General features: G+C 46.3%; 3 protein-coding genes across 5 annotated transcripts in view; 1 reads left to right on the plus strand and 2 right to left on the minus strand.

The window, feature by feature from the left end:
* Positions 1–2,916: 2,916 nt before the first annotated feature.
* On the minus strand, positions 2,917–3,366 carry LOC116566658 (40S ribosomal protein S26-like). Its single transcript, XM_032301228.1, has one exon. The coding sequence runs from the start codon at positions 3,344–3,346 to the stop codon at positions 3,047–3,049; it is 300 nt and encodes a 99-aa protein (XP_032157119.1). The 5' UTR covers positions 3,347–3,366; the 3' UTR covers positions 2,917–3,046.
* Positions 3,367–22,797: 19,431 nt separating this feature from the next.
* On the minus strand, positions 22,798–27,299 carry LOC116566633 (collagen alpha-1(III) chain-like). Its single transcript, XM_032301217.1, has 2 exons — positions 27,122–27,299; positions 22,798–26,986 (listed from the first exon to the last, which is right to left on the minus strand). The coding sequence occupies exons 1-2, from the start codon at positions 27,297–27,299 to the stop codon at positions 26,172–26,174; spliced, it is 993 nt and encodes a 330-aa protein (XP_032157108.1). The 3' UTR covers positions 22,798–26,171.
* Positions 26,912–27,925, plus strand: part of ARID1A (AT-rich interaction domain 1A) — an 83,417-nt gene continuing 82,403 nt past the window's right edge. For 2 of the 3 annotated variants that reach the window (XM_032300972.1, XM_032300970.1), the window contains exon 1: positions 27,234–27,925. This exon is cut by the window's right edge and continues 524 nt beyond it. In XM_032300972.1, coding sequence (XP_032156863.1) covers positions 27,298–27,925 — 628 coding nt within the window. In that variant the 5' untranslated portion in view covers positions 27,234–27,297. The other variant, XM_032300969.1, reaches the window with a different exon arrangement.

Here is a 27,925-nt window from a genome sequence, read left to right on the forward strand (position 1 = left end):
GACTGACAGAAATCTTCTGATTCAAATCATGTCCTGCATCTTCACAGAAGACCCTTGCACTCTTCAAGCCAGGTAAGCCCATCGACATATCTTCCAATCACAGGTGTTTGAGGAAATTGCCTGTGATTTATTGAACTGCTTCTTTTTTTTTTTTTTTTTTTTTTAAAGATGGAGTTTCACCATGACGGCCAGGCTGGTGTTGAACTCCTGACCTCAGGTGATCCACCCACCTTGGCCTCCCAAAGTGCAGGATTACAGGTGTGAGCCACTGCGCCCGGCCTGAACTGCTTCTATACTTGTTCTTACTGAAGCCTCAACTCTATATTCCATCAACCCAATACCTGCCCTTTTACTTTGGATAGGGTGTTCACAGAGCTGATGGCCCAGTATTTGGCCATTTGGCTTGCATCAAGTGATCTACTTTTATGAAACCCACCCTGGCCTTTAAACCATTTTGCCTTGGGCCTTAGCTTGACTAGTCCAAGTCACTCCTATCCCCTCCCTCAAGGGGGAGATTCTAGCAGATGGGAAGAGCCACTTCCACTTTATCTTCTACTAATTGCTGATTAGAAACACAGCTGGTTGGCTACATTTATTACCACTAGGTCAGTGATTATGTTGACCACAATTACCAGAATACATGCTCAATACCCTCTTCTATTCTCTTAACAATAGTATAATGAAGGCAACTTGACTTAACGATAAGAATGTAGACTTTGGGTGTGTGTGGGGGTCTTGGGGAAGGATAGAATTAGGAGAAATACCTAACATAAATGACGGGTTGATGGGTGCAGCAAACCACCATGGCACATGTATACCTATGTAAGAAACCTGCACGTTCTACACATGCACCCCAGAAATTAAAGTATATATATTAAAAAAAGGATGTAGACTTTGAGGCCTGGCATGGTGGCTCACACCTGTAACCCCAGCACTTTGGGAGGCTAAGGTGGGTGGATCACTTTAGGTCAGGAGTTGGAGACTAGCCTGGCCAACATGGTGAAACCCCGTCTCTACTAAAATACTAAAATTTGCCAGGCATGGTGGCATATGCCTGTGATGCCAGCTATTCGGGAGGCTGAGGTGGGAGAATTGCTTGAGTCCAAGAAATAAAGGTTGCAGTGAGCTAAGATCATGCCACTGTACTGCAGCCTGGGCAACAGAGAGAGACTACATCTCAAAAAAAGAATGTCGATTTGAGAGTAGCTCTCTAGGTCTGGGTCCTAGAGGGTGGGAGGTAGGCAGAGGTGGGGAGACAGACATCACAAGACCTTCCATCCTCCTCGTTCATCCAGGGGCAGCCATATCCCCTATTCCTCCTTTACCTCAACATGCAGGCATTTGCAGGGTCCCTTGTCCACTCCTGTCTGGCTGCCACCACTCCAGAGCGACCTGGACTAGATGCACCTGAGTCTAAGCTTTGACCATGCAATTGAAGTGTTATCTCTAAGAAAGGGGAACACAACAGCATGAAAGGAGCCCAAGTTCCTATTTGAAAGGTTGACAGAAAAGTCTGAGACTTCTCCTTTCCAGGCTGTTTTGTGAGAAATAGACTTCTGCTTCTACTTAAAAAATAAAAATCCAGATTTTGTATTCAGAGTTGGATTCGAATCTCAACTCTTCCATTTAATACTCCTGTGACTCTGGTTCAGTTACTTCATGTTTATTAGTCTATGTTTTCCATAGATCTAAAGTAAGGTTGTTACACACTCTACAGCACTATTCTAAGTACAACAGAAATTTATAGGCTTAGCGCAGTGACTCATGCCTATAATCCCAGAGCTTTGGGAGACTGAGATGGGAGGATTGTTTGAGTCCAGGAGCTCAAGATTAGCCTGGGAAATATAATGAGATCCCATCTCTACAAAAACAAAACAAAAATAAAACCTCAAAAAATTAGCCAGCTGTAATGGCCCACTACTGGAGTCCCAGCTACCCTGGAGGCTGAGGCGGGAGAATTTTTTGGGCACAGGAGGTGGAGGCTGCAGTGAGCTATGACTGAGCCGCTGCACTCCAGCCTGGGTGGCAAATCGAGACTCTGTCAAAAAAAAAAAAAAAAAAAGGAATGAAGAAAAGGAAGGAGGGAAGGAAGGAAGGAAGAAAGGAAGGAAGGAAGACAAGAAAGGAAAATGAAAATAATTAAAGCTGGCATGGAATATGCACTTTTTATTTTATTTTAGATGGCGTCTCACTCTTGTCACCCAGGCTGGAGTGCAATGTCGTGATCTCGGCTCACTATAACCTCTGCCTCTCAGATTCAAGAGATTCTCCTGTCCCAACCTACCAAGTAACTGGATTATAGGTGCCCACGACCATGCCCAGCTAATTTAAAAATATTTTTAGTAGAGATGAGTTCTCACCATGTTGGCAAGGCTGGTTTCAAACGCTTGACTTCAGGTGATCCACCTGCCTTGGCCTCCCAAAGTGCTAGGGTTACAGGCGTGAGTCACTGCACCCGGCCAGACACTTGATACCCAGGCTGGAGTGCAATGGCGCGATCTCGGCTCACCGCAACCTCCGTCTCCTGGGTTCAGGCAATTCTCCTGCTTCAGCCTCCTGAGTAGCTGGGATTACAGGCACGTGCCACCATGCCCAGCTAATTTTTTTGTAGTTTTAGTAGAGACGGGGTTTCACCATGTTGACCAGGATGGTCTCGATCTCTTGACCTTGTGATCCACCCGCCTCAGCCTCCCAAAGTGCTGGGATTACAGGCTTGAGCCACCGCGCCCGGCCTGACACTTGATTTTAAATAATGTTACATTTTAGAAATTGGGTACACTGGTTTTGGGGGTTTGTTTGTTTGAGACAGGGTCTCTCTGACACCCAGGCAGAAGTCCAGTGACAAGATCTTGGCTCACTGTAACCTCTGACTCCTGGGCTCAAGCAATTCTCCCACTGGCTGCCACCACGGTGGGCTTTTTTTTTTTTTTTTTTTCAAGTACAATTTCCATTTTATTTTCTCCAGGGAATAGTTGTCTTCAATCTTTTACTCAGCCCCTTACATGGGTTTTGGTGGGGGTCGTGGGGCAGCACCTGCAGGTCTAAATCAGGGTGGGGGTGTTCGGTCCTTGCGGGTTTCACGAGATGGATTCCTGACTACTTTGCTGTGAATTGCACAACTCACACAGTAATGTAGCTCCACATAGAGCTTGGGAAGTACATAGGCATCAAAGACGCTCGCTTCAGAAATATCCCTGACTGCTGCGGCCTCCACTATGTTTCGAATGATGAATTTCTTAATGGCCTTGTCCTTGGGCTCACATCGGGCACAGTTTGTGCAGCGAATAGGCTGAACATGGCCGCGGCTCTTTTTGGCACGACAGTTGTTCCTTCTTTTCTTTGTCATTTTGGAAGCTCGCAACAGAAAAAGAACTAATTTTTTTTTTTTAAGAGGGAGTCTCACTCTGTAGCCCAGGCTGGAGTGCTCCACCTCTCAGTTCAAGCCAGTCTCCTGCCTCAGCCTCCCAAGTAACTGGGATTACTGGCACGCATCATCCTGCCCAGCTATTTTTTTTTTTTTTTTTTTTTGTATTTTTAGTAGAGACAGGGTTTCCTCATATTGGCCAGGCTGGTCTTAAACTCCCCACCTCGAGATCTGCCCACCTCGGCCTCCCAAAATGCTGGGATTACAAGTGTGAGCCACCGCGCCCGGCTGATGCTGGTCTAATTTCTTTTTTTTTTTCTTTTTTTTTTTTTTTTTCAGAGATGAGGTCTCACTATATTGCCCAGGCAGATTCTTCCTAAACTCCCTGACTCAAGTGATCCTCCCACCTCGCCCTTCAAAGTGCTGGGATTACAGGTGTGAGCCACCATACTCGGCCAGGTACGTTGGTTTTAAAAGTTACGTTAGTTTTAACTTAAAGCTACAATAACTTAAAACTACAAGTTGAGCCTTTTTCATATCAGAAAAACAAACAAAAACCCACTGTGTTTGGAGGGCTCCCTGTAATCTATAAGAAGATCTTTAAATCTTACCAGGTTTCTAAATTTTTTAGTGGTTTTTTTTTTTTTTCTTTTTGAGACGGAGTCTCGATCTTGTTGCCCAGTCTGGTGTGCCATGGCGCAATCTCGGCTCACTGCAACAACCTCCACCTCCTGGGTTCAAGTGATTCTCCTGCCTCAGCCTTCCAAGTAGCTGGGTAAATTACAGGTGTCCACCACCATGCCCGGCTAATTTTTGTATTTTTAGTAGAGACAGGGTTTCACTATGTTAGCTAGGCTGGTCTCTAACTCCTGACTTCGTGATCCGTCTGCCTCGGCCTCCCAAAGTGCTGGGATTACGGGTGTGAGCCACGGCGCGGCACCTTTCCCTGGTTTTAAATGATCCTCTCACCTCGGTCTCCCATAGTGCTGGAATTACAGGCTTGAGCCACCCTGCCCAGCTATTTATATTTAGGATTTCTTTACTCCATATTGAAAGGACTAGTGGTCTGAAATCAGAAATTAGGAGGAACTAAAAAGAATAGAAACAAAGGAGAACTTTTTTTGAGACAGAGTCCCTCTGTCGCCCAGGCTAGGGTGCAGTGGCAGGATCTGAGCTCACTGCAACCTGCGCCTCTCAGTCGCGAGCAATTCTCATGCATCAGCCTCCCAAGTAGCTGAGACTACAGGTGCCCACTACCACACCCACTATGTGCAATTTATTTTTCTATTTTTGTTGAGATGAGGTTTCGCCATGTTGCCCAGGCTGGTCTGAAACTCCTGGGGTCGAGGTATCCACCCCGCTCGGCCTTCCAAAGTGCTGGAATTACAGACATGAGCCACAGTGCCCAGCCAATCAAAGCAGAAGGCTTGATGGAAAAAGTTATGGCCAGGCGTGGTGGCTCACGCCTGTAATCTCAGCACTTTGGGAGGCCAAGGCGGGCGAATCACGAGGTCAAGAGATCGAGACCATCCTGGACAACATGGTGAAACCCCGTCTCTACTAAAAATACAAAAAAATGAGCTGGGCGTGGTGGCGTGCGCCTGTAGTCCCAGCTACTCGTGAGGCTGAGACAGGAGAATTGCTTGAACCAGGGAGAGGCGGAGGTTGCAGGGAGCTGGGGTGGCGCCACTGCACTCCAGCCTGGCGCCTGGTGACGGAGTGAGAATGTCTAAAAAAAAAAAAAAAAAAAAAAAAAAAAGTTATATCTAGCTGAATTGTAGCAGCAAAAAAATACTATGTTGGCCAGGCACAGTGGCTCACGCCTGTAATCCCAGCACTTTGGGAGGCCGAGGCGGGCGGATCACTTGACGCCGGGAGTTGGAGACCAGTGTGGGCAACATAGCAAAACCTCGTCTCTACAAAAAATAGAAAAAATTAGCTGGGTGTGGTGGCTTTCGCTTGTGGTCCCAGCTACTCTGGAGGCTGAGGCAGGCAGGAGGATCACTTGTGCCTGGTTGCCTCGAGTTAAGATCTGCCATTGCACTTCAGCCTGGGTGACAGACATGAAACCCTGTCTCAAAAAAGACAACAATAACAAAAAGAAAAGTACTATGTTAACATTTTCTATAGAAAGTAATTTATCCAACAATCTAGGGTATCAGTAGGGGAATTGAGAATACTAGAGCAATTTAAAAAGACTATTGAACTGCTTGGAAAGCTAATACTATTCACTTTTTTTTTTTTTTTTTTTTTTTTTAGACGATTAGGCAGGTAACTTCATTCACAAACCGCTCAAAAACATAGGCTGCAGAGAACAATACTATTCACTTCTAGGATAGTGTCAGATTCAAAGCCTATTTGCTCTTACTTTACACACAATACAAATAAATTTTGTTACCTAGTTTCCTAGGACACAGATTAGGAAGAGAATTACTAAAGCCAGGCAACCAGGAAGTAGCAAGAAGTATGATCTAATAGCTTAACAAAGGAAGGGATAAAACAGAAAGAAAATTATTGGAAGGACATAAAAGAACTCAAAATCACACTAGCCTTGGATCATTTTGGGTAGGGCAAAAAGCATAGCATATTTTAGTATTTCTTAGAGATCCATTACTTTGGAGTTTCATTCTGAATTATAATAATGACCAAGAAAATAAGAAGAGTTTAAATTATATTTGCTATACATTTCAAGAAGGCAGGGATCTATTTTATTTAAAATAATGTTTCATTAAAGACATATTTTAAAATATTTTGTACTGAAAGGGATTAGTTTTAATTATTTAGAAAATGAATTCAGGCTTTTCATATTATCCAAAGGTGTGAGATAAAAGAAGCTTTACTAAATTATAGCAAAGTCAGAGTAAACACACACCTGTTTACATTGACAGGTCTTCTAAATATGTCACCAACACAGTGAAACTCCATCTCTATAAACAATACAAAAATTAACTGGGCGTGGTGGTGCGTGTCTGTAATCCCAGCTACTTGGGAGGCTGAGGCAGGTGAATCGCTTGAACCCAGGAGGCAGAGGTTGCAGGGAGCTGAGATAGGGCCATTGCACTCCAGCCTGGGCAACAAAAGCGAAACTCCATCTCAAAAAAAAACCCAAAAAACCAGCAAGGTCTTTCTTGCCTGTCTTACTTAGGGGTAGCAGGACTCATCAAGACACACTGAGGGACTCAGCCAAGCACACCACAGGTCTCAGGGCTGCAGTCTACTGTTACATTTCCCTGCGTAGAAGCTAAACCCCAGGGGAGCTGGAACTTCGTCTGCCTTGTGTACAGCACAAGGCTAGCATGTGGTGGTATTCAAACATTTCTTGAATAAATATGATAGAGTGGCAATGAAAATCTGAGGTAGATAAGTACCTGGAGCCTTAATTTGGAAAGGTTTTCCCAGGATAAGAGTATGAACTGGAGGGAGATATATGGGCTACTCAGGGAGTTCAGAGTAGTGCCCGATAATCTGTAATGGAACTATGTGCCCCAGAATGAACCTAGACAAGGTCCCAAATTCAGGCATGAACATTTAGGGAAAGTGTTTTCATTGGTATGCTAGTTTTTCTTTTGGACTGATAATGTAAGTATGTTTCTTACAAATTTGGCTTTGGGTAGCTTCATTTATTCAGGAAGACATCTTTATTTTTTTGGAGAACAGAAAACCTTTTCCTTGTTTTGCTGTTCAGTAGGGCAGAATGTTTAGACTGATTCTTTTTTATAGAAGTAACTTTAGCAGCCAGGCACAGTGGCTTATGCCTGTAATCCCAGCACTTTGAGAAGCTGAGGTGGGCAGATCATGAGGTCAAGAGATCGAGACCATTCTGGCCAACACGGTGAAACCCCGTCTCTATTAAAAATACAAAAATTAGCTGAGTGTGGCGGCATGCGCCTGTAGTACCAGCTACTCAGGAGGCTGAGGCAGGAGAATAACTTGAATTCAGGAGGTGGAGGTTGCAGTGAGCCAAGATCACGCCACTGTACTCCAGCCTGGCGACAGAGTAAGACTCTGTCTCAAAAAAAAAAAAAAAGAAGAAGTAACTTAAGCATACCCAAATGTCTAAGTATACAATTGTACACCCTCAAAGTGACAAGATAAAACAATCCAGGTAGAAATGCACATTGAGAGATGTGCAGGTTCCCTATTCTGTGAGGAGTAACAGGGAAATGAAAGTGAACTGAGGAGAGGAAGAGAAGTGGAAGTTAAAGAAACAGCCAAGAGAATCAGGAAGAGAGGTTTGAAATCATGCTCTCTTGAGCCCCAAGTGCACTTGCTTCTTTCTCTGCCTCTTTGTTGTTTGTCGGTACCAGGCATGAGTTCCCACACAGCACACCCTCGACCTCTCCTGGTCACACTCTGTCATGAGTCACAACCTGGATTGTGAACACAGCAAAGAGCAGGGTTCTCAGAGAGGAAGACAGTGCCTGATCCAGTGTCCACTACTTCAAGAAATGGGCATAAGGTGGCAGCACTGGTAGCACCTGCAGGTGTCTTGGAGAGGAAGCTTGGCCAAGGGCCAGCTGCACTTGAGCTGCTAAATCCCAGGGAGAAGATGAAAAAAAGAACTCTGCTCAAGTACTCCTTATTAGGGTAGTCAGTAATGGGAGGAGAATGGTGGGGGAGTGACGGTACTCAGGAGCTCCACTGGGAGGAGTGGGTGAGAGGGTCACATTGCTGTCTGGCACCCACACATCTGTTGGAAGAATACTACCACTTATGAGAAAGGATTGAGACAGGGGAACGACATGGATGAACTTTGAAAATAGTATCGTAAGTGAAAGAAGCCAGTCACAAAAGACTGCATATCATGATTCCATTTGTAAAAAATGTCCAAAATATACAGATCTGTAGAGACAGAAAGTAGATTTTTTTTTTTTTTTTTTTTAGATATAATCTGGAATCTTATTCTGTCACCCACGCTGGAGTTCAGTGATGTGATCTCTGCTCACTGCAACTTCTACCTCCTGGGTTCATCACGTGATCCTCCTGCCTCAGCCTCCTGAGTAATTGAGATTATAAGCGCCTGACACCATACCTGGCTAATTTTTGTATTTTCAGTAGAGATGAGGTTTCACCATGTTGGCCAGGCTAGTCTCAAACTCCTGACTTCAATTGATCTGCCCACCTCGGCCTCCCAAAGTGCTGGGATTACAGGTGTGAGCCACCACGTATGGTGGACAGAAAGTAGATTAATGGTGGCCTAGGGCTTGAGGCTGGGGAGAATGGGGAGAGGAGGCTAAAGAGTATGGAGTTTCTTTTCAGGGTGATGAGATGTTCTAAAATTGATTGTGGTGATGGTTGCATAACTCTGAATATGCTGAAACCATTGAGTTCTACAATTTAATGGGTGAATTGTAATTATATTTCAAAGCTGTCATAAAAAAAATGACATGTTAAAAATCAGACAGGAAAGGTTATAACGTGAGTGCATTCTTAACGTCATTCCCCTCCCTGGTCCTGTGTATGTGGATGGCCACAATAGGGGTAAGATGCATTCCTCTTCCTGGAACCACCCATTTTTTTTTTTTTTTTTTCAAGACAAGGTCTCGCTCTATTGCTCTATTATTCTAGGCTCACTGCAGCTTTGACCTCCTAGAATCAAGCGATCTCTCACATTAGCCTCCCTAGTAACTGGGAGGAAACCACCCATCCTTAAGACAGTGCCTCTCAAGCTTTTTTATTTTAGAGACCAGGTTTCTAAATAGCTGTTGGCCAGAGTAGTCTTAAACTCCTGGCCTCAAGCCATCCTCCTGCCTTGACCTCCCAAAGCTCTGGGATTACAAGGAGAAGCCATCACACCTGGCCTTCGCTTCAAACTTTAATTTGCATAAAAGTCACCTGGGATATTGTCAAAATGTAGATTCTGTTTCAGAAGTTTGGAAGAGGGGCCTGAGATTGTGCATTTCTAAGATGCTCCAAGGTGATGTTTGAACTGCTAACCCTAGGATCACACTCAGAAATTAGAACCTCTAAGAGACCCAAATAAATTCTATTCTTTGGCCGGGCGCGATGGCTCATGCCTGTAATCCCAGCACTTTGGGAGGCCGAGGCGGGCGGATCACCTGAGGTCAGGCATTCAAACCAGCCTGACCAACATGGAGAAACCTGTCTCTACTAAAAATACAAAATTAGCCAGGCATGGTGGCACATGCCTCTAATCCCACCTACTCAGGAGGCTGAGGCAGGAGAATCACTTAAACCCAGGAGGCAGAGATTGCAGCAAGCCATGATCACTCCATTGCACTACAGGCTGGGCAACAAGAGCGAAACTCCATCTCAAAAAAAGAAGAAATTATACTATTTGATTGGGATCAGCACACACACATACACACACACACACACACACACACGTTTCTACTAACAGTTAATATTGGTACCTTGAAAAAAGTACATTTCTAACATTATGGGATTTATTGTACATTTTTTATTGAAAACCTCAGAATTCAGAATTTCTTTATTTTATTTTATTTTTATTTATTTATTTATTTGAGGTGGAGTCTCGCTCTGTCACCCAGGGTGGAGTACAATGGCACACTCTCAGCTCACTACAACCTCCGCTTCCTGGGTTCAAGCAATTCTCCTGCCTCAGCTTCCCAAGTGTGCTACAATGCCCAGCTAATTTTTGTACTTTTTTTTTTTTTAATATTTGAGACGGAGTTTCGCTCTTGTTACCCAGGCTGGAGTGCAATGGCGCGATCTCGGCTCACCGCAACCTCCGCCTCCTGGGTTCAGGCAATTCTCCTGCCTCAACCTCCTCAGTAGCTGGGATTACAGGCACGCGCCACCATACCCAGCTAATGTTTTGTATTTTTAGTAGAGATGGGGTTTCACCATGTTGACCAGGATGGTCTCGATCTCTTGACCTCGTGATCCACCCGCCTCGGCCTCCCAAAGTGCTGGGATTACAGGCTTGAGCCACCGCGCCCGGCCTAATTTTTGTACTTTTAAGTAGAGATGGGGTTTCACCATGTTGATCAGGCTGATCTGAAACCCCTGATCTCATGATCTGCCCGCCTCAGCCTCCCAAAGTGCTGGGATTACAGGCGTGAGCCACCATGTCCAGCAGAATTCAGAATTTATAAGAGAGCTGATACCTAGGAATACAGTAGCAAAAAAAAAAAAAAAAGAGAGAGAGAGAGAACTGAGTTTCAATCCTAACTCCATAATTTACCAGCATTGTAATCTTGAATTATATAATCTACATGAATCTCAGGTCCTTTGCTTATATAGGAAATAATAATGCCTATCTTATTGGATTTTTGTGAATATTAGAGACTATATAGCACTCACATAATAGTTACTTGTGAGATAGCTTCCATTATTATTATTATTTGAGACAGGGTCCTGCTCTGTCACCCAGGCTGGAGTGCAGTGGTGTAATCATAACTCACTCTAATCTCAAACTCCTGGGCTCACGCGATTCTGCCTCAGCCTCCCCAGTAGCTGGTTCTGCAGGCATGAACCACCATGCTGGGTGAATTTTTTGATTGTGGAGATTAAGTCTGGGATGTTTCCCAGGCTGGTTTCAAACTCTTGGCCTCAAGCAATCCTTCTGCCTTGGTCTCCCAAATTGCTGGGATTACAGGCATGGGCCACCATGCCTAGCCCAAGATAGCTTCTATCACTGTGGCATTTTGTGTGAGATGAAGGATCTACCTCACTTTTCATATTTATATTGTTCCACATTTTCTTTTAAACCTTCTAAATCGCTCAAATCTTGAAATTTTGGTTGTGTAAGAGATGCTTCTGTAAGGTATTTTTTCTTCATTCATTTGAAAACATCACTGCTGTTTAGATCGCTAGTAATATCCACATGAAATATAGTTTTTTTTCTTTTTTTGTTTTTTTTTTTTTGTTTTTTGGGACGGAGTTTCGCTCTTGTTACCCAGGCTGGAGTGCAATGGCGCGATCTCGGCTCACCGCAGCCTCCGCCTCCTGGGTTCAGGCAATTCTCCTGCCTCAGCCTCCTGAGTAGCTGAGATTACAGGCACACGCCACCATGCCCAGCTAATGTTTTGTATTTTTAGTAGAGACGGGGTTTCACCATGTTGACCAGGATGGTCTTGATCTCTTGACCTCGTGATCCACCCGCCTCGGCCTCCCAAAGTGCTGGAATTACAGGCTTGAGCCACCGCGCCCGGCCAGTTTTTTTTCTTTTGTTAAGATGACATCTCATTCTGTCACCCAGGCTGGACTGCAATGGCAGGATCTCAGCTCACTGCAACCTCCGCCTTCCAGGTTCAAGTCATTCTCCTGCCTGAGCCTCTTGAGTAGCTGGGATTACAGGGGCCCACCACCAAGCCCAGTTAATTTTTGTATTTTTAGTAGAGACAGAGTTTCACCATGTTGACCAGGCTGGTCTTGAACTCCTGACCTCAGGTCATCCGCCTGCCTTGGCCCCCCAAAGTGCTGGGATTACAGGCATGAGCCACCATATCCAGCCTGTATCACTTTATCTAAGAACCAATCCAAATAAAAGAAAGCACACATCTGTTAGGGTGCAGTGGCTCATGCCTGTAATTCCAACACATTGGGAGAGTGAGGCAAGATCACTTGAGGTCAGGCGTTCAAGACCAGCTTGGGCAACATGGCAAAACCCTTTCTCTACAAAAAATACAAAAATTAGTCAGGCATGGTGATGTGTGCCTGTAGTTTCAGCTGCTCTGGAGGCTGAGGTGGTAGGAGTGCTTTAGCTCAGGATGTCGATGCTACTGTGAGCCAATATGATGCCACTGCACTCTAGCTTGGGCAACAGAGTGAGACCCTGTCTCAAAAAAAGGAGGGGGGGCAGCGTGGTGATTCACACCTATAATTTCAGCACTTTGGGAGGCCAAGGCAGATGGATCACCTGAGGTCAGGAGTCCAAGACCAGCTGCCAACATGAAGAAACCCCATCTCTACTAAAAATATAAAAATTAGCTGTGTGTGGTGGTGCACGCCTGTAATCCCAGCTCCTCCGGAGGCTGAGGCAGGAGAATATCTTGAACCTGAGAGGCAGAGGTTGCAGTGAGCTGAGATTATGCCACTGCACTCCAGCCTGGGCAACAGAGTGAGACTCTGTCTAAAAAGTAAAAGTATAACTAAATAAAGTGATTCAAAGTAAAAGTTCAGACCAGGCACAGTGGCTCATATCTGTAATCCCAGCACTTTGTAAGGTCGATGTGGGCAGATTACTTGAGATCAGGAGTTCGAGACCAGCCTGGCCAACATGGTGAAACCCCGTCTCTACTAAAAATACAAAAATTAGCTGGGCATGGTGGTGCGTGCCTGCAGTCCCACCTATTCGGGAGGCTGAGGCGGGAGAATCACTTGAACCTAGGATGCAGAGGTTGCAGTGAGCCAAGATCCCCCCACTGCACTCCAGCCTGGACAACAGAGTGAGACCCCGTCTCAAAAAACAACAACAAAATGTAAAAGTTTAGAATATTCAATAAGGGTCCAGTTGCAGTGGCTCACACCTGTAAGCCCCATACTTTGTGAGGCCAAGGTAGGAGGATTGCTTGAGCTCAGGAGTTTGAGACCAACCTGGGTAACATAGTGAGACCCTGTCTCTACAAAAAAACAAACAAAAAAAGTAGCCCAGTGTGGTAATGTGCTCCTGTAGTCCCAGCTACTCAGGACACTGAGGTTGGAGGATCACTGGAACACAGGAGGTTGAAGCTGCAGTGAGACATGATCTCGCCACCGCTCTCCAGTCCCTGCACTTCAGCCTAGGTGACAAAATTATGGGACCCTGTCAGAAAGAAGGAAAGAAATAAGAAGGAAGAAAGGAAGAAAAGAAAGAAAGAAAAAGAAAGAAAGAAGGAAAGAAAGAAAGAAAGAGAAAGAAAGAAAGAAAGAAAAGAAGGAAAGAAGAAAAGAAAGAAAGAAAGAAAGAAAAAAGAAAGAAAGAAAGAAAAAAAGAAAGAAAGAAAGAGGGAGAGAAGGAGGCAGGGAGGGAGGGAAATTTAAAAAGGAATTTTGGTCTCTCTGATTTTTAAGTGTAAAGCTGAAATAATTCAACAAAAGTGATTTTTATTTTTGTTACAAATTCTTTCACAGTTACTTCATTGTGGTTTATGGCTTCTGTTGTTTTCCTTTTCCTTCACAGGTAAACCAGGCAAGTTCTCCTAATGCCTGGCCCTCAGGGAAGCTTACAGAGTGAGGCAATTTGGAAAACCCTGTTTTGGAACTGAGTTGCTCCTCAATAGCTCCCCATGGAAGAAGGATTCCTAGTAGTGCACTGCGGCAAATGACTTGACATCACCGGCACACAGCTTGGGCCGGAGTGAGGACCGGGGTTTCCTTCTTGAGGCTCTCTGACCCAGGAGGTTCACAGACTAGAGCACCAGGTGATCACCCAGGCACCTGGTCCTCCCATGTGATTCTTGGGCTAGTCTCCTCTGAGTGTTGCAGAGACAGACCCAAGAGGCTGCCGAACTTACTTGCTTTTATTTTGTTTTTATATTCTTTCAACTTTTAGGCTGACTTTTTTTTTTTTTTTTTGGAGACAGAGTCTTGCTCTGTCACTTAGGCTGGAGTGAAGTGGTGTAATGGTGGCTCACTGCAACCTCCACCTCCCAGGTTCAAGTGATTCTCCTGCCTCAGTTTCCTGAATAGCTGGGATTACAGGCCTGCGCCACCATGCCCGACTAATTTTTTTGTATTTTTAGTAGAGATGGGGTTTCACCATGTTGGCCAGGCTGATCTCGAACTCCTGACCTCAAGTGATCCATCTGCCTCAGCCTCCCAAAGTGCTGTGATTACAGGCATGACCCACTGTGCCGGCCTAAGCTGACTTTATCTCCTAGTCTAGGGAAGAAAATGTGACATGTACTGTCACAGGCAAGTTTCTGGCACACCATGTTATTGAAATGTGCTTCTTCCTTTAAAAAAATTTTTTTTGAGACGGGTCTCACTCTGTTGCCCAGGCTGAAGTACAGTGGCACAATCTCAGTTCACTGCAGCCTCCACCTCTTGGGTTCAAGTGATCCTCCTGCCTCAGCCTCCCAAGTAGATGGGACTACAGATGCATGCTACCATGCCCAGCTAATTTTTGTATTTTTAGTAGATTCAGGGTTTCACCATGTTGCCCAGGCTGGCCTCAAACTCCCAGACTCAAGTGATCTGCCTGCCTCAGCCTCCCTAAGTGCTGGGATTAAAGGCATGAGCCACCATGCCCGACTTTGCTTCTTCCTTTTAAAATAATTTTTCAAATATACTTTTATAAATTTGACCCCTAGCCCACAGCTTTCTATTACTGTGTACCCAGCATTACCCATATGAATGCCTAAGCAGTGTAGAAACTTAAGCATTTGTTTTATTCTCTTTTCTAAATTATAGAAGAGTCTAATGCTGTCAACTGGTAAATGTTTAGAGTTTAAGGTAAACATCACAAAGTTAACAAATACTTTTAAAAATACTACAACAGACATCTGGCTTTGGGGCCAGGCATGGTGGCTCACATCTGTAACCCTGCACTTTGGGAAACTGAGGAGGGCAGATTGCTTGAGCCCAGGAGTTCAAGGCCAGTCAGGGCAACATGGCAAAAACCCATCTCCACCAAAACTACAAAAATTAGCCGGGTGTGGTGGTGTACACCTGTAGTCCCAGCTATTAGAAACCTGAAGTGGGAGGATCGTTTGAGCCCAGGAGGTAGAGCCTTCAGTGAGCTGAGATCATGCCACTGCACTCCAGTCTAGGTGACAGAGTGAGACCCCATGTCAATTAAAAACAAAAAACAAACAAACAAAAAACAAAAACAAAAAAAGGGCCAGGCACAGTGGCTCATCTCCACTAAAAATACAAAAATTTGCCGGGCATGGTGGCAGGTACCTGTAATCCCAGCCACTCGGGAGGCTGAGGCAGGAGAATCGCTTGAACCCGAGAGGCAGAGGTTGTAGTAAGCCGAGATTGTGCCACTGCACTCCAGCCTGGGCGACAGGGCGAGACTGTCTCAAAAAAAAAAAAAAAAAAAAAAAAAGCCAGGTGCAGTGGCTCACGCCTATAATCCCAGCATTTTGGGAGGCTGAGGTAGGCAGATCACCTGAGGTCGGAGGTTCAAGACCAGCCTGACCAACATGGAAAAACCCCGTCTCTACTAAAAAATACAAAAGTAGCTGGGCTTGGTGGCGCATGCCTGTAATCCCAGCTACTAGGAAGGCTGAGGCAGGAGAATGGCTTGAACCCGGGAGGCGAAGGTTGTGATGAGCCAAGATTGTGCCACTGCTCTCTAGCCTGAGCAACAAGAACAAAAACTCTGTCAAAAAAAAAAAGTTTGGAGGTTTGTTTATAAAAACCTTTTTTAAATAGAGAATTCTTCTGAACACTTACTTTCAAATTTGAAAAATAAGGAGGTCTACATAGGCAATGCAGCTTTGAATATTTAAGATTTCTTCAGGTAACTGTTCTGCCTTGTGTCACTGCTAGCTGAGGCACTCAAAAAGGCTGAACTGAAGGAACAAACTACCTGAAAGGGACAGCCACACTTTCATGGAGTGAGGAAGTACTGGCTGCCAGTCTGGGACTTCCCAGGTCACCAATTTTGAAACCCACCAAACACTGATCTAAAGATCAAATTCTAGTCTTTCAGTAGCAAGGATCAAAAGATTGAAAGACTGTATTCTATTTCCTCATCTAGCACCAGGATTCTGTTGGGGAGTTCCAATGAAATGGACTCTAAGTGGAGCTTGCTCTTTTCTTTCTCTTCTATCCAATTAAGGAAATTATTTGATTTGGCGCATCTTAGCCATTCGTTTTGGTGGACAGATGTTTCTTTTGTTACAAAGAGCAAGCACCATTCTAAATCCAGAGTCAGCTGCATTGGTAGAACACTATCTCATGATTCCACATAACTGCCTTAGGAGCACTGGATTTCAAACCATGCAGGAATCCCTGGCATGAGCACTGTTATGTAGGGGAGCCTGAGTTGGAGAACATACGGTGTGGTATAAATTGTACATTGTGGACATTTTTGTGCTATTTAGTTCGAGTATAATCATCCAATGTGAGAGCCTAAGTGACCCTGAGACAAAAGGAAAAAAGGAAAAAGTCTGGGTGCCTTAGCTCATGCCTGTAATCCCAGAACTTTGGGAGGTCAAGGTGGGCAGATCACCTGAGGTCTAAGAGTTCAAGAGCAGCCTGGCCAACATGGTGAAACCCCATCTCTACTAAAAATACAAAAATCAGCTGGGCATGGTGGTGGCTGCCTGTAATCCCAGCTACTCGAGAAGTTGAGGCAGGAGAATCACTTAAAATCAGAAGGCGGAGGTTGCAGTGAGCTGAGATTGGTGCGACAATGTGGCCAGCCCAGGCGGCAGTGTGAGACTCCATCTCAAAAAAAGAAAGAAAGAATAAAAAGAAAAAAAAACAAAAAAGAGAAGAAAGAGGAGGGAAGGGAAGAACAGAAGAGGAGGAGAAGTTACTTTAATTCTCTTATCCTCTATGGGAAAAAAATAACAAATGTGTAAACCTGAGTATCAGAATAGTAATAATGTCGACATTGATACCTTTGAGAACTATGCCATTGATTCCAAAATACAAAAGGAAAATCATTATTTTCCTTGTACTCACCAAAATCTCTTTAAGGTCCCATAAAATGGGAGTTGCCATGTCGTCAGTTTTTCCTTGTTTTTCTTTTCTCTTTGTTCATGAGCTTTCTTGGAAAAAGAGGGGGGTTTTTTTGGTTGTTGTTGTTGTGGTGGTGGTTTTTTTTTTTTTTTTTTTTTTCAGACTGTATTTTGCTCTGTCATCCTGGCTGGAGTGCAGTGGTGTGATCTCACCTCACTACAACCTCTGACTCCCAGGTTCAAGTGATTCTCATACCTCAGCCTCCCAAGTAGCTGGGATTACAGGTGCCTGCCACCATGTCAAGCTAATTTTTGTATTTTTAGTAAAGACAGGGCTTCGTGGGAAGATAAATCTCAGTTGAACAGCAAAAAAAGGAAAAAAAAAAAAAGACAGGGCTTCACCATGTTGGCCAGGCTCATATTGAATTCCTAATATCAAGTGATCAGCCCGCCTTAGCCTCCCAAAGTGCTGGGAATACAGGTGTGAGCCTGTTTTTTGTTTTGTTTGTTTTTTTAAAGAAGATATCTCCATGTGTTGCCCAGGCTGGAGTGTGGTGGCTATTCACAGGCACACTTATAGCAAACTGTAGCCTTGGATTCCTGGCCCCAAGCAATACTCCCACCTCAGCTCCCAAGTAGCCACTATAAGTGACAAAATGAGGAATCTTGATCCAGGAACTTATAAACAAATATTGAATGCAACAGGCTTGTACCATTTTGGAGGTATATTTTTCTTTTTAAGTAGACATCAGTTTATAATGTACTTTATGGGAGGTATAAGGGTAGTGTATACTCAATGTTGTATATAATAGCCAAGTAATTATAAGAGGATCTCCCATTTATGGTAAACTGAATGAAAGGATTGGCATCCCAAACCAAAAAGTGGAAAATGCCAAACTGTTTTCAAAATATCACAGTGAGGAGATGGCTATTCAACTGGCAGAGACCCTCTGCTCTGATGTTTCTAAGCAGACATAGTCCATATGACTAGATTTTGTGAGTCTACTTGAAATCTTGGTTATTATAGTTTATAAATGGATACAGCCATTTGGAAACCTGACTTAAAATGAAAATCTAGACATTTGTCTCAAAAGGAGAGTTAGATTTCAACATATAGGCTCCTTGCTTTTAATATTGAGTAGGGCATAAGCCTTTAACTTTCCTTTCCTCATCTCCTACCCCCAATCACTTCCAAGAATACCTCTGTAGAGTTTTCATCTGTCTTTGTGTACTCCATTCCTGTAAATTCCTTCTCCATATTTTTGCTATTTCATTTACTTTGGAAAATGGCAGTGTGGAATATGTTTGGTATAACCTTATCTTAATCCTGGCCAGCATCTCTGATCCCCTCCACCAGAAAAAGTATACACACACACACACACACACACACACACACACACACACACACACAATTATATATATGTTATATATATACATATATACCGTACGTGCATGTGTGTGTGTCTTTTCTAGGGTTAAAAATACAGAAGTAGGCCGGGCACAGTGGCTCATGCCTTTAATCCCAGCACTTTGGAAGGCCAGGTGGATCACCTGAGGTTGGGAGTTTGAGACCAACCTGATCAATGTGGAGAAATCCTGTCTCTACTAAAAATACAAAATTAACCGGGCATCGTGGCGGGCTCTTGTAATCCCAGCTACCCGGGAGGCTCAGGCAGGAGAATTGCTTGAACCCAGGAGGCAGAGGTTGTGGTGAGCCAAGTTCGTGTCATTGCATTCCAGCCTGGGCAACAAGAGCAAAACTCCATCTCAAAAAAAAAAAAAAAACAAAAAAAAAACAGAAGTAAAAACCTTAAACAGAATAGAAAACAAACCTCCTTTATTATCCAGGTTCCCTGCATATTTCCAGTTGTTTAGAAAATGTTTCTCCTGTTGTTCCTGTTAAATATTTCTCATATTTTGGCATCACACACAAAAATATGTTGCCAGAGGTTTGTGTGTATGTGTGTACATATGTGTGGTAGAGGTGAGGGAGAGACTTGGTCCAATATCATGGTGTGCAGTGGTGAAGAACCTACTAAATTAATTAATCTTCACATTAGCAGATCACTGAGAATATGAATCACTCACAGGCAGTCAAAAGGTGATGTCAGTGAACGGTGATGGCACAGCATGACTGCTCCTGTTTGATACTGCATTTAGGTCTAGCACTACTGCTATTGCAAGGTTCTCCTATGAATTTTATTATGGAATTTCAGAAATTTCTACTGCTGCCTGGGTACAGTGGCTCATGCCTATAATCCCAGCACTTTGGGAGGCCAAGTTGGGAGGATCGCTTGAGCCCAGGAATTCAGACCAGCCTGGGCAGCATGGCAAAACCCTGTCTCTATGAAAAAATTTTTAAAAATTTGTTTGGCATGGTGGCGTATGCCTGTAGTCCCAGCTGCTAGAGAGGCTTAGGCGGGAAAACCACCTGAGTCCAGGGAGGTCGAGGCTGCAGTAAGCCATGGTTGCGCCAGTGCACTCCAGGCTGAGCAGCAGAGTGAGACACTGTCTCAATAAATAGACAAATAAAATAAAATTCTGCTGTCAAATAGTAGCTAAATGTAATTTTTTTCCCCAAAACGGTGTCTTGCTCTGGCGTGCAGTGGCACAATCTTGGCTTACTGCAACCTCTGCCTCCCAGGTTCACGGAATTCTCCTGCCTCAGCCTCCCAAGTAGCTGGAACTATAGGTGCCCACCACCACGCCCAGCTAATTTTTGTATTTTTAATAGAGGCGATGCTTCATCATGTTGACCAAGCTGATCTCGAACTCCTGACCTCAGGTCATCTGCCCACCTTGGCCTCTCAAAGTGCTGGGATTACAGGCGTGAGCCACAGTGCCCAGTGCTAAATGTAATTTCTATAGCATTAATAAGTATTCCAGGAAGTAGTTAAATTAAGGAACAAGGTACTTAATAAAGTTTTAAAATATGGCTTTGGAATGGTTATTATTAGCAATAGTCATACTGTTAATTTCTAGTTGAAAGAATAACAGGCTCACAAAAATTTCTAAGCCTTAGGAGAAGACCAATTTTGGTGGAAATTGGGTCAGAAGAACATGTGCAATTCAAGGATTGCTTAAGATAAACAGCTGCATAGAGTAAAGCTGCTTTATCATGAAAGGTGAGTAGGGTAGAGACTGTGTGGTCTTGTAGTACAGCTCTTGGTTAAGCTTATAAAATGGTTGTTGTTGACCCTCTCTACAATTAGCGACAAATTGTACTAATAACGATGAACTCCTAAAAACCCTCAGTAGCCAATCAGGTTGCAAACTTCCTTCACCTTGAAGCTTTCTCCTAGAGAATATTTTCCTTCTGAAGGCTATGTGGTACCTCCACTCTCCTATGATTCCATGTTGGAAACACTGGCTACTACTTCACAAAGAACTGGAGGGTAGGTGTGGTGGAGTCAACTGGAATCCCTCTTTTCTAAACACTTTGGACTTCCAACTTTATCTGGGCTAAAGGGGCCACAAACTCTGGTTTTCTGTTCGACAGAGTATCTATATTTTTAAGTAGCTGTGAGCAATTAGGAGAAAAATACTTAAATGAGCTTTTCTGTTTTGTTCTGAAGTAGAAAGGAACCAGTAAAAATGTGTAATCTGCATCCTGCTCTTGGTGTCTGGGGCAAAAATAGTGCCTAGTGTTGCATAGCACTGTGTGCTCTTGAGTGTAGTTTGTGGATGAGTTCTTTTAATGAATACACATTGTTGCAGAGAGGTGTGTGTATTTCTATGCTGTTTTTATTTATTTTTATTTTTGGAGACGGAGTCTCACTCTGTTATCCAGGCTGGAGTGCAGTGGTGCAATCTCAACTCTCTGCAACCTCCGCCTCCAAGTTCAAATGATTTTCTCCTTTCTCAGCCTCCTTAGTAGCTGGGATTACAGGCACCTGCCACCATGCCCAGTTAATTTTTATTTTTTAGTAGAGACGGGGTTTCAGTGTGTTGGCCAGGCTGATCTCTAACTTCTGACCCCAAGTGATCTGCCTGCCTTGGCCTCCCGTGCTGTTTTATGTTGTTGTTGTTGTTTTTGAGATGGAGTTTCACTCTTGTTGCTCAGGCTGGAGTGCAATGGCGTGGTCTTGGCTCATCACAACACAACCTCCGCCTCCCAGGTCCAAGCTGCCTCAGCCTCCCGAATAGTGGGATTACAGACATGTGCCAGCATGCCCGGTTAATTTTTGTATTTTTAGTAGAGACGGGGTTTCTCTATGTTGGTCAGGGTGGTCTCGAACTCCCAATCTCAGGTGATCCGCCCACCTTGGCCTCCCAAAGTGCTGGGATTATAGGCATGAGCCACTGCCCAGCCTCATGCTGTTTTTAAATGACTTGTTGGATAGGCTTGATGAACTGTGCTGGATGATTTCCTCCACTGTCTCCTGTTCTGTCCCTCCCACAACAAGACTGGAAGAACAACAGCACACTTCTATATAGGTCTCTAGTAGTCTCGTTGGAGGGGTAGGCCAGTAAGAACCAACCTGCTGGTCCATATCCCCAACCCCTCTGGTGACTACTGAATCCAGTTTCAATATTGTTAAATTTCAGGGAAGAAAGTGATAATGTGGAAAAGTGCCAAAACTCAGTCTAATTTTTCCTGGCAGCTTTCCCTTGGTGTCATTGGTAAGTTCTGCATTTCACTGGTGTCATTGGTAAGTTCTGCATTTCACTGGAGTGAGTGCCACACTGCTACTATGACTATAATAGTCACTCCCATGCCTGACTTTTTTGTTTGGTTCATTTTATCTTTGGGAATAGGCATTTTCTGTGGGGATAGGTGGGTTTAAACCCTATTAAAACTGGTCAGAATGTTTTTCATTAGGGGCCACTCAATTCCTGTCTTATATCTAATAGATTTGTTTGGATTTTCTTTGATTCTTATACAAAAACAACCCAGTAACATCATGCTGGAAGATTCTCTTGAGGTGGTTGTGTTGCAGAGAACAGACAGCACATTTGCTTTTTTAGCCACCTATCCTATTTCATAGGACTGCATGCCTGCCTCTCTCCATTTTGTCTGTGCTTACAGTTTTTCCTTCTCTTTCCAACACTTTGACAGAACTTGTGTTGGAACAAAAGACTCCATTCCAGATCCATTCCAGAGTTGCTGTGAGAAACTTACCCACTGACTTTTTCCTAACTCAGTAAAATGGCAGTGTCAGAAAGCTTTATGCAGGCAAGGGCTGAAAGAAATCTCCACCTAGAATTGAGTGTTTGATTTTTCCTTCTGATTTTCTTGTCAACTCTCAAAAACTTCCCTTATAATCATTTTATATGTGTGAAATTTTCCTAGGTTGGTTTTAAAGAAGAAACAAAACAAAAGCACCTACATTGGTTTAATATGGGAAGTCAAAGATAACAGGCTTTTCCTGTGCCTGGGCAATAGCCTTCTGTGTTGATTGGTGACCTTACCTTTCCTTGGTAATATTTTTGGTGCTTAGCCTTCCAGATCTAAAAACAGCTTAGTGCAATAAGTACTAAGTATAAAATTGTTAAGTTTCTCTTTTGATTGACTATGAAGTGGCTATCAAGCTTCTTTAAGTAGGTTTTTCCATACAGTATTTTTTGTATCAGTTGGTGAATACAAATCTTCAATGAGATCAGCAGAAATAAGAAATCCAAATTTCTGATCTGTCCAGCGGTTTTATAAAACCTCAGTCCTGTTTTTTGTTTTTGTTTTGTGTTGTTTTAATATTATTATTGGTAGTTTTACTCAGTCTTTTCCACAAAAATAAGCTCATTGGTCAACAAGCTCACCAGTGAGACTGGTGAGTGAGGCTGTACTTAGGAAAATATGAAAGCTTTGGTATCTTTTCCTCATATTAAACTGGCCCTGGCTGTTTTGTTTTGTTTGAAACCTGCCACAAGCCAGACCAGCCTGGCCTTTTGCTTATTTTATTTTTTATTTTAGTTTTGGGGGATGTGGTGGTGAGGGTAATTCTTATTTTATATTGGGACAAAATAAGCTGGTTGACTTATGCCTGAGGCTTTTTTTTTTCACAGCTGCTTTGGGGAAAAAAAAAGTCTCATTCAGAAATTAACATTTCTCAAACTGTGTTCCTTATTATTCTGAAATATAAATGCCCCAAAATTGCTTAAGAGTTTGAGATGAGTGGGGAAAGGATCTAAGAAAAGCACTTATTGTGTGCCCAGCAAATTTGAGGCCTCCTGGTTTGCTCCTTTGGGATTCTAGGTTCTTGGCAGGCACAGTTTTACCGCGAAGAGCTATTGAATGCCATTCGAGTTCAATCCATTTTTCTTAGTCGAGATCCAGTTCGTATTTTACAGCTCCCGTCTGGGAGCCGGTAACTTAATGAATTGCCTTGACTCTTGCTTCAATCCACTTTCCTCGCTTAATATGCAGCCCAAAGTTTTGCAGCTCGCTGTCAGATGGTAGTGCTAGACTTTCACACCGATCCCAAAGCCTCCGCTGGGGCTGTTTCTTAACACGGAGTTACAAACTTTAAGAAACAGACAGTTCCAGACGGAAATCCACGCCAGGCTTTGAACTCTGCTTCTGGCTTCCGTCAACTGACACAGTTGCCCTTTTGCTCAAACTCGCAGCTCCAGTTCGCACTCGAGAGAGCTCTGCTGGGTGTCTGCTGCTGTGCCACGGCGGGAACGTGTGGGGGCAACAACCTGGCACTCCAACGATTCTCCACGCCTTTAGTTAGAAACCTAAGCAAACCCTCACTAGGGTCCCTGGGCTTCAAACGATTTCTCCCACAAGGATTGGGTGGAGGAAGGAGCCGAGCCTGATCTTCTGTTTGTTTGTTGAGTTTTGTATTTCAGACATTTGGGGGAAACAAATTGCGAGAGAGGAAGGGCTGTCTTCCATGCAAACGTTTCCCTCTCCTAGCAAACCCTCCAGGCCTCAGTTCCACATTTTGCAGTTCACTGTGTGGATTTTAATAGGTTGTTCCCTTATCCTCGGGCCCAATCCATGCACACTGTGCAGCCGGATAAAATGGGAGCACATCCTCTGCCATTTTCAGCCGGTTTGTCCTGGCAGCCCTCCCCCACTTCCTTGGCTGCTCTGCCGCTGGAGTTAATGCGCCCAGAAACTCCGCCTGATCCTCCAGGCCGCGCAGCTCCAGTCCGCGTTTGCTAAGTGCCATACAGTCGGGGACGGCGATAAGAACTCTCCTCTGAGGGAGAGCTAGCGAGACTTTAGTCCGGTTTCCATGTCAACGATTCAGTCCATATTTGCCATCAGGCTGCTGGCCGTGGCGCTTTCGCGAGGGTAGCGCTGTCCTAGTCCTAGTTCTCCAATCTGCGCCGGGATTCCTGAGCTGCCTGGGTGTGGGGTTAAAAGGCAGGGGCCGTGGGGGAGAAAACTCCACTGAAGAGAGAACCTCCAGCCCCCAGCCGGGGTCTTGCTGCTCGGGCCAGCCACGTGCCCAGCTCCTCCCCTCCCCCCCTTTCCCGTTGCCACTGCCCCTAGGGAGAGCTGATGGGCCAGTTTCTAAAAAAGTTCCCTCAGCCCAACAATCCCTGGGATTGTGGTGTGGGGCTCTAAAGGTAGAGGTGGAAGAGAGCCCTAGTGAATTAAAAAAAAAAAAAAAATAGAGAAATCCCACATTATCGCCTCCAACCCAGGTGGATAGATTTTTGTGCACTTTACCTTATTGCTAGAGAAAAATGGTGACTGTTTTCAAAACAGCATGTCCACGTGTAGGGAAAGAGATTTTTGGCGCTTTCCATATTTCACAGCCATGGAAGAAAGGGGATGAGGGCTTTCTTTGGAAACAAATCCATTCTAGCTTCCAGATTTTCACTGGGCTCCACGTTTCCCATTACACCCCAGCTCTGAGGAAAATGGCAGGATAATTGCATGTAAAAAATTCCTCATTTGTGTGCAGGACTCAGGACTGTTTGCCAGCTCAGAGGCAGTTGATTAAATAGCCAAGCTCTACGAGGCAGCCTATAATTTGGTTTCTAGGACCTAATGCACTAGGGAAGAGTTGTTGCCCCTGAGGACTGTGAGTGAAAAGAGGGCACTGGCCCATACCAGTCAGTCGGCTCTTCTTGGTAGGCTGCTTTGGTTCTTGGCTAGAGGCCGGGGGAGGGGAAGAGAATAAAGCTGTGGGATTTTTTTTTTTTTTTTTTTTTTAATCTCACCACTCTTAGATTAACAGGAAGGTTTTGCCTTTTTGGTGTAGGTTGCACTGTTTCTTGCGGGGAGAGATGACCTCAGGCTTTGGAATTATTCATAGTGACCAGGGACATGGCCAGCACTCCGGGGTCCTGCATAATCTGTTCTAAGGTAATGGTTCTGTGGCAGTGAAGTCTCCCTTTACAAATCTGAGGGGGAAAAGAGATCCTGGTGTCTAGGAACACAGGCCTGGGCCTTTCCCAATGCAGACTTGCATCTGGTGTGGAGCTGAAATCCCCTCTAGCCTTCATAGCCTGTCAAGTCAGAACATTCCAAGTCAGCCTGAGGAAGAAAAGGCTGCTGCTGGGATTTGGTGGGGGCTGTAGATCAGGACAACACTGGAGCTTTCTGTGTATGCCTTCATCTGTTCAGATAAACCTGGCCTTATACCCAACTCCAGCTCAATCGGGGTCTCTTAGAATGTAATGGTAAACTTTAAACAATCTTTACACTACAGAATAGAAAACAAATCTGAGAAGCATCCATTTTCTAAGTGACTTGTTGGACTGTGCCTGTTCTTTGAGGAGAAAATGGTTTCCATTTTGTGCATCACTCTTCTGGTAATTGTTTGAACACTCAGGTTCCTGCAGTCCCTGGAGCCTCTTCTGTGGGTTTTCAGTCTTACAAGGTACTGTCTTTGGAGACTAGGGCTACTGGGTCGTTATCTTAAGAGAGTGAGAACAGGGTTTGGGTTCTCCTGCTGGATGACTGTTCTGTGCCCCGAAAACAGCTTCAGTGGCCTCCATTTTAAGTCAGAGGTGAGATGATCAGTTTTGACTTCAAATCCATTCTGATATTCTGGCATCATTGTTAAATGTGCTCACAATTTTTTTTTCTTTAAGGCAAGTAGACCGAAGACAGCTTTGGTGACTCCACTTCTTTTAAAGTCACCCTCCTCCACCTTCTGACTTTAAGTGACAGGGAGTTCCCTCTCCTCTCTGTCTTTCAATTCTGTGAAATGGGGATAATCCGGACCTCATGCCCCCAGAGCCTTGTGAGGACCGGTTAATGAGGGCAGGCGAGTGGGAAACGAATCATCCAAACAATGATCAGTCATTCCTTTGGGCTTGCAAAAGGGGTAAAAAGCAGGGCTCACTCAGCTGGGTCTTTAGCGGGGTCCGTAGAAGGCTTTGAATAGGAAAAGTGCTGTAGAGGTGCTAAGCAGCAGCCAACGGACCGGGCCGGCTGCCAGGGGGTCAGGGCTGGGCCGAGGCGGCCGCGGTCTCGGGCTCTGGCCAATTTTGCAGCCGCGGGTAAAGTTCACACTGCCCGCTCCCCTCGGTACGGCCGGTAGGGGACAGATCAGGATAGGGACGCCGGGAGGGAGGCGGCGCAGGCTCCAGAGAGGCGAGGGCTCCGGGCCGGGTTTTCTCCGAAGCCTTCGGCGGCGGCGCTGCCTAGCGAAAGCGGCTGAGGGCCTGCCGCCGCCGCGGCTCGTTCTCTCCCCTCCTCCTTTGTGAGGGGAAGGGAGCGAGTCCGCTCCACGGCCTGCGCCCGCTCCGCTCTCCACTCCGGGTTTGCCAGGCGGCCGCGACGGCGCTGGGTAAAATGGCAGTGCTGAGCCTCGTGTCGGAGTGAGGGGGACTCGGAGGAGAGTGGGGCGCTCTAGCCGCTCAGTCCGGCTGACCGCTTGCTCGCTTGCCCGCTGCCGCGCAGCAGCCTCGGCCCGAGCCGCGGCTGGCGAGGGGAGGCTGGGCGCCCGGCCCGGCCCGCGTTCCGACTCTGGCTCTCGGCGCCCCGGCTGCTGCCGCGCGCCCTCCAGCCCGCCCGTCCCGGGTCCCCCTCCCCCCGCTCCCTCCCTCCGTCCCTCCCCACCCCCTCCCCCTCGCCTCCCTCCCTCCCTCCCTCCTCCTTTCTCCGGCAGCAGAAAGCGGAGAGTCACAGCGGGGCCAGGCCCTGGGGAGCGGAGCCTCCACCGCCCCCCTCATTCCCAGGCAAGGGCTTGGGGGGAATGAGCCGGGAGAGCCGGGTCCCCAGCCTACAGAGCCGGGAGCAGCTGAGCCGCCGGCGCCTCGGCCGCCGCCGCCTCCTCCTCCTCCGCCGCCGCCAGCCCGGAGCCTGAGCCGGCGGGGCGGGGGGGAGAGGAGCGAGCGCAGCGCAGCAGCGGAGCCCCGCGAGGCCCGCCCGGGCGGGTGGGGAGGGCAGCCCGGGGGACTCGGCCCCGGGGCGGGGTGGGAGGGGGGGAGAAGACGAAGACAGGGCCGGGTCTCTCCGCGGACGAGACAGCGGGGATCATGGCCGCGCAGGTCGCCCCCGCCGCCGCCAGCAGCCTGGGCAACCCGCCGCCGCCGCCGCCGCCCTCGGAGCTGAAGAAAGCCGACCAGCAGCAGCGGGAGGAGGCGGGGGGCGAGGCGGCGGCGGCGGCGGCGGCAGCGGCCGAGCGCGGGGAAATGAAGGCAGCCGCCGGGCAGGAAAGCGAGGGTCCCGCCGTGGGGCCGCCGCAGCCGCTGGGAAAGGAGCTGCAGGACGGGGCCGAGAGCAATGGGGGTGGCGGCGGCGGCGGAGCCGGCAGCGGCGGCGGGCCCGGCGCGGAGCCGGACCTGAAGAACTCGAACGGGAACGCGGGCCCTAGGCCCGCCCTGAACAATAACCTCGCGGAGCCGCCCGGCAGCGGCGGTGGCGGCAGCAGCGATGGGGTGGGGGCGCCTCCTCACTCAGCCGCGGCCGCCTTGCCGCCCCCAGCCTACGGCTTCGGGCAACCCTACGGCCGGAGCCCGTCTGCCGTCGCCGCCGCCGCGGCCGCCGTCTTCCACCAACAACATGGCGGACAACAAAGCCCTGGCCTGGCAGCGCTGCAGAGCGGCGGCGGCGGGGGCCTGGAGCCCTACGCGGGGCCCCAGCAGAACTCGCACGACCACGGCT

The sequence above is a fragment of the Sapajus apella genome, unplaced genomic scaffold, assembly GCF_009761245.1.
Source record: "Sapajus apella isolate SASKATOON/1434 unplaced genomic scaffold, GSC_monkey_1.0 scaffold43, whole genome shotgun sequence".
NCBI lineage: Eukaryota > Metazoa > Chordata > Mammalia > Primates > Cebidae > Sapajus > Sapajus apella.

Excerpts from the sequence above, each read along its gene's own strand:
- LOC116566658 (XM_032301228.1), bottom strand. The coding sequence starts at position 3,346 with ATGACAAAGAAAAGAAGGAACAACTGTCGTGCCAAAAAGAGCCGCGGC.
- LOC116566633 (XM_032301217.1), bottom strand. The coding sequence starts at position 27,299 with ATGATCCCCGCTGTCTCGTCCGCGGAGAGACCCGGCCCTGTCTTCGTC. Across the intron at positions 26,987-27,121 it reads CCCCCGCCCCGCCGGCTCAG|GGGGGCGGTGGAGGCTCCGC; the intron begins GCTCCGGGCTGG and ends CCTGGGAATGAG.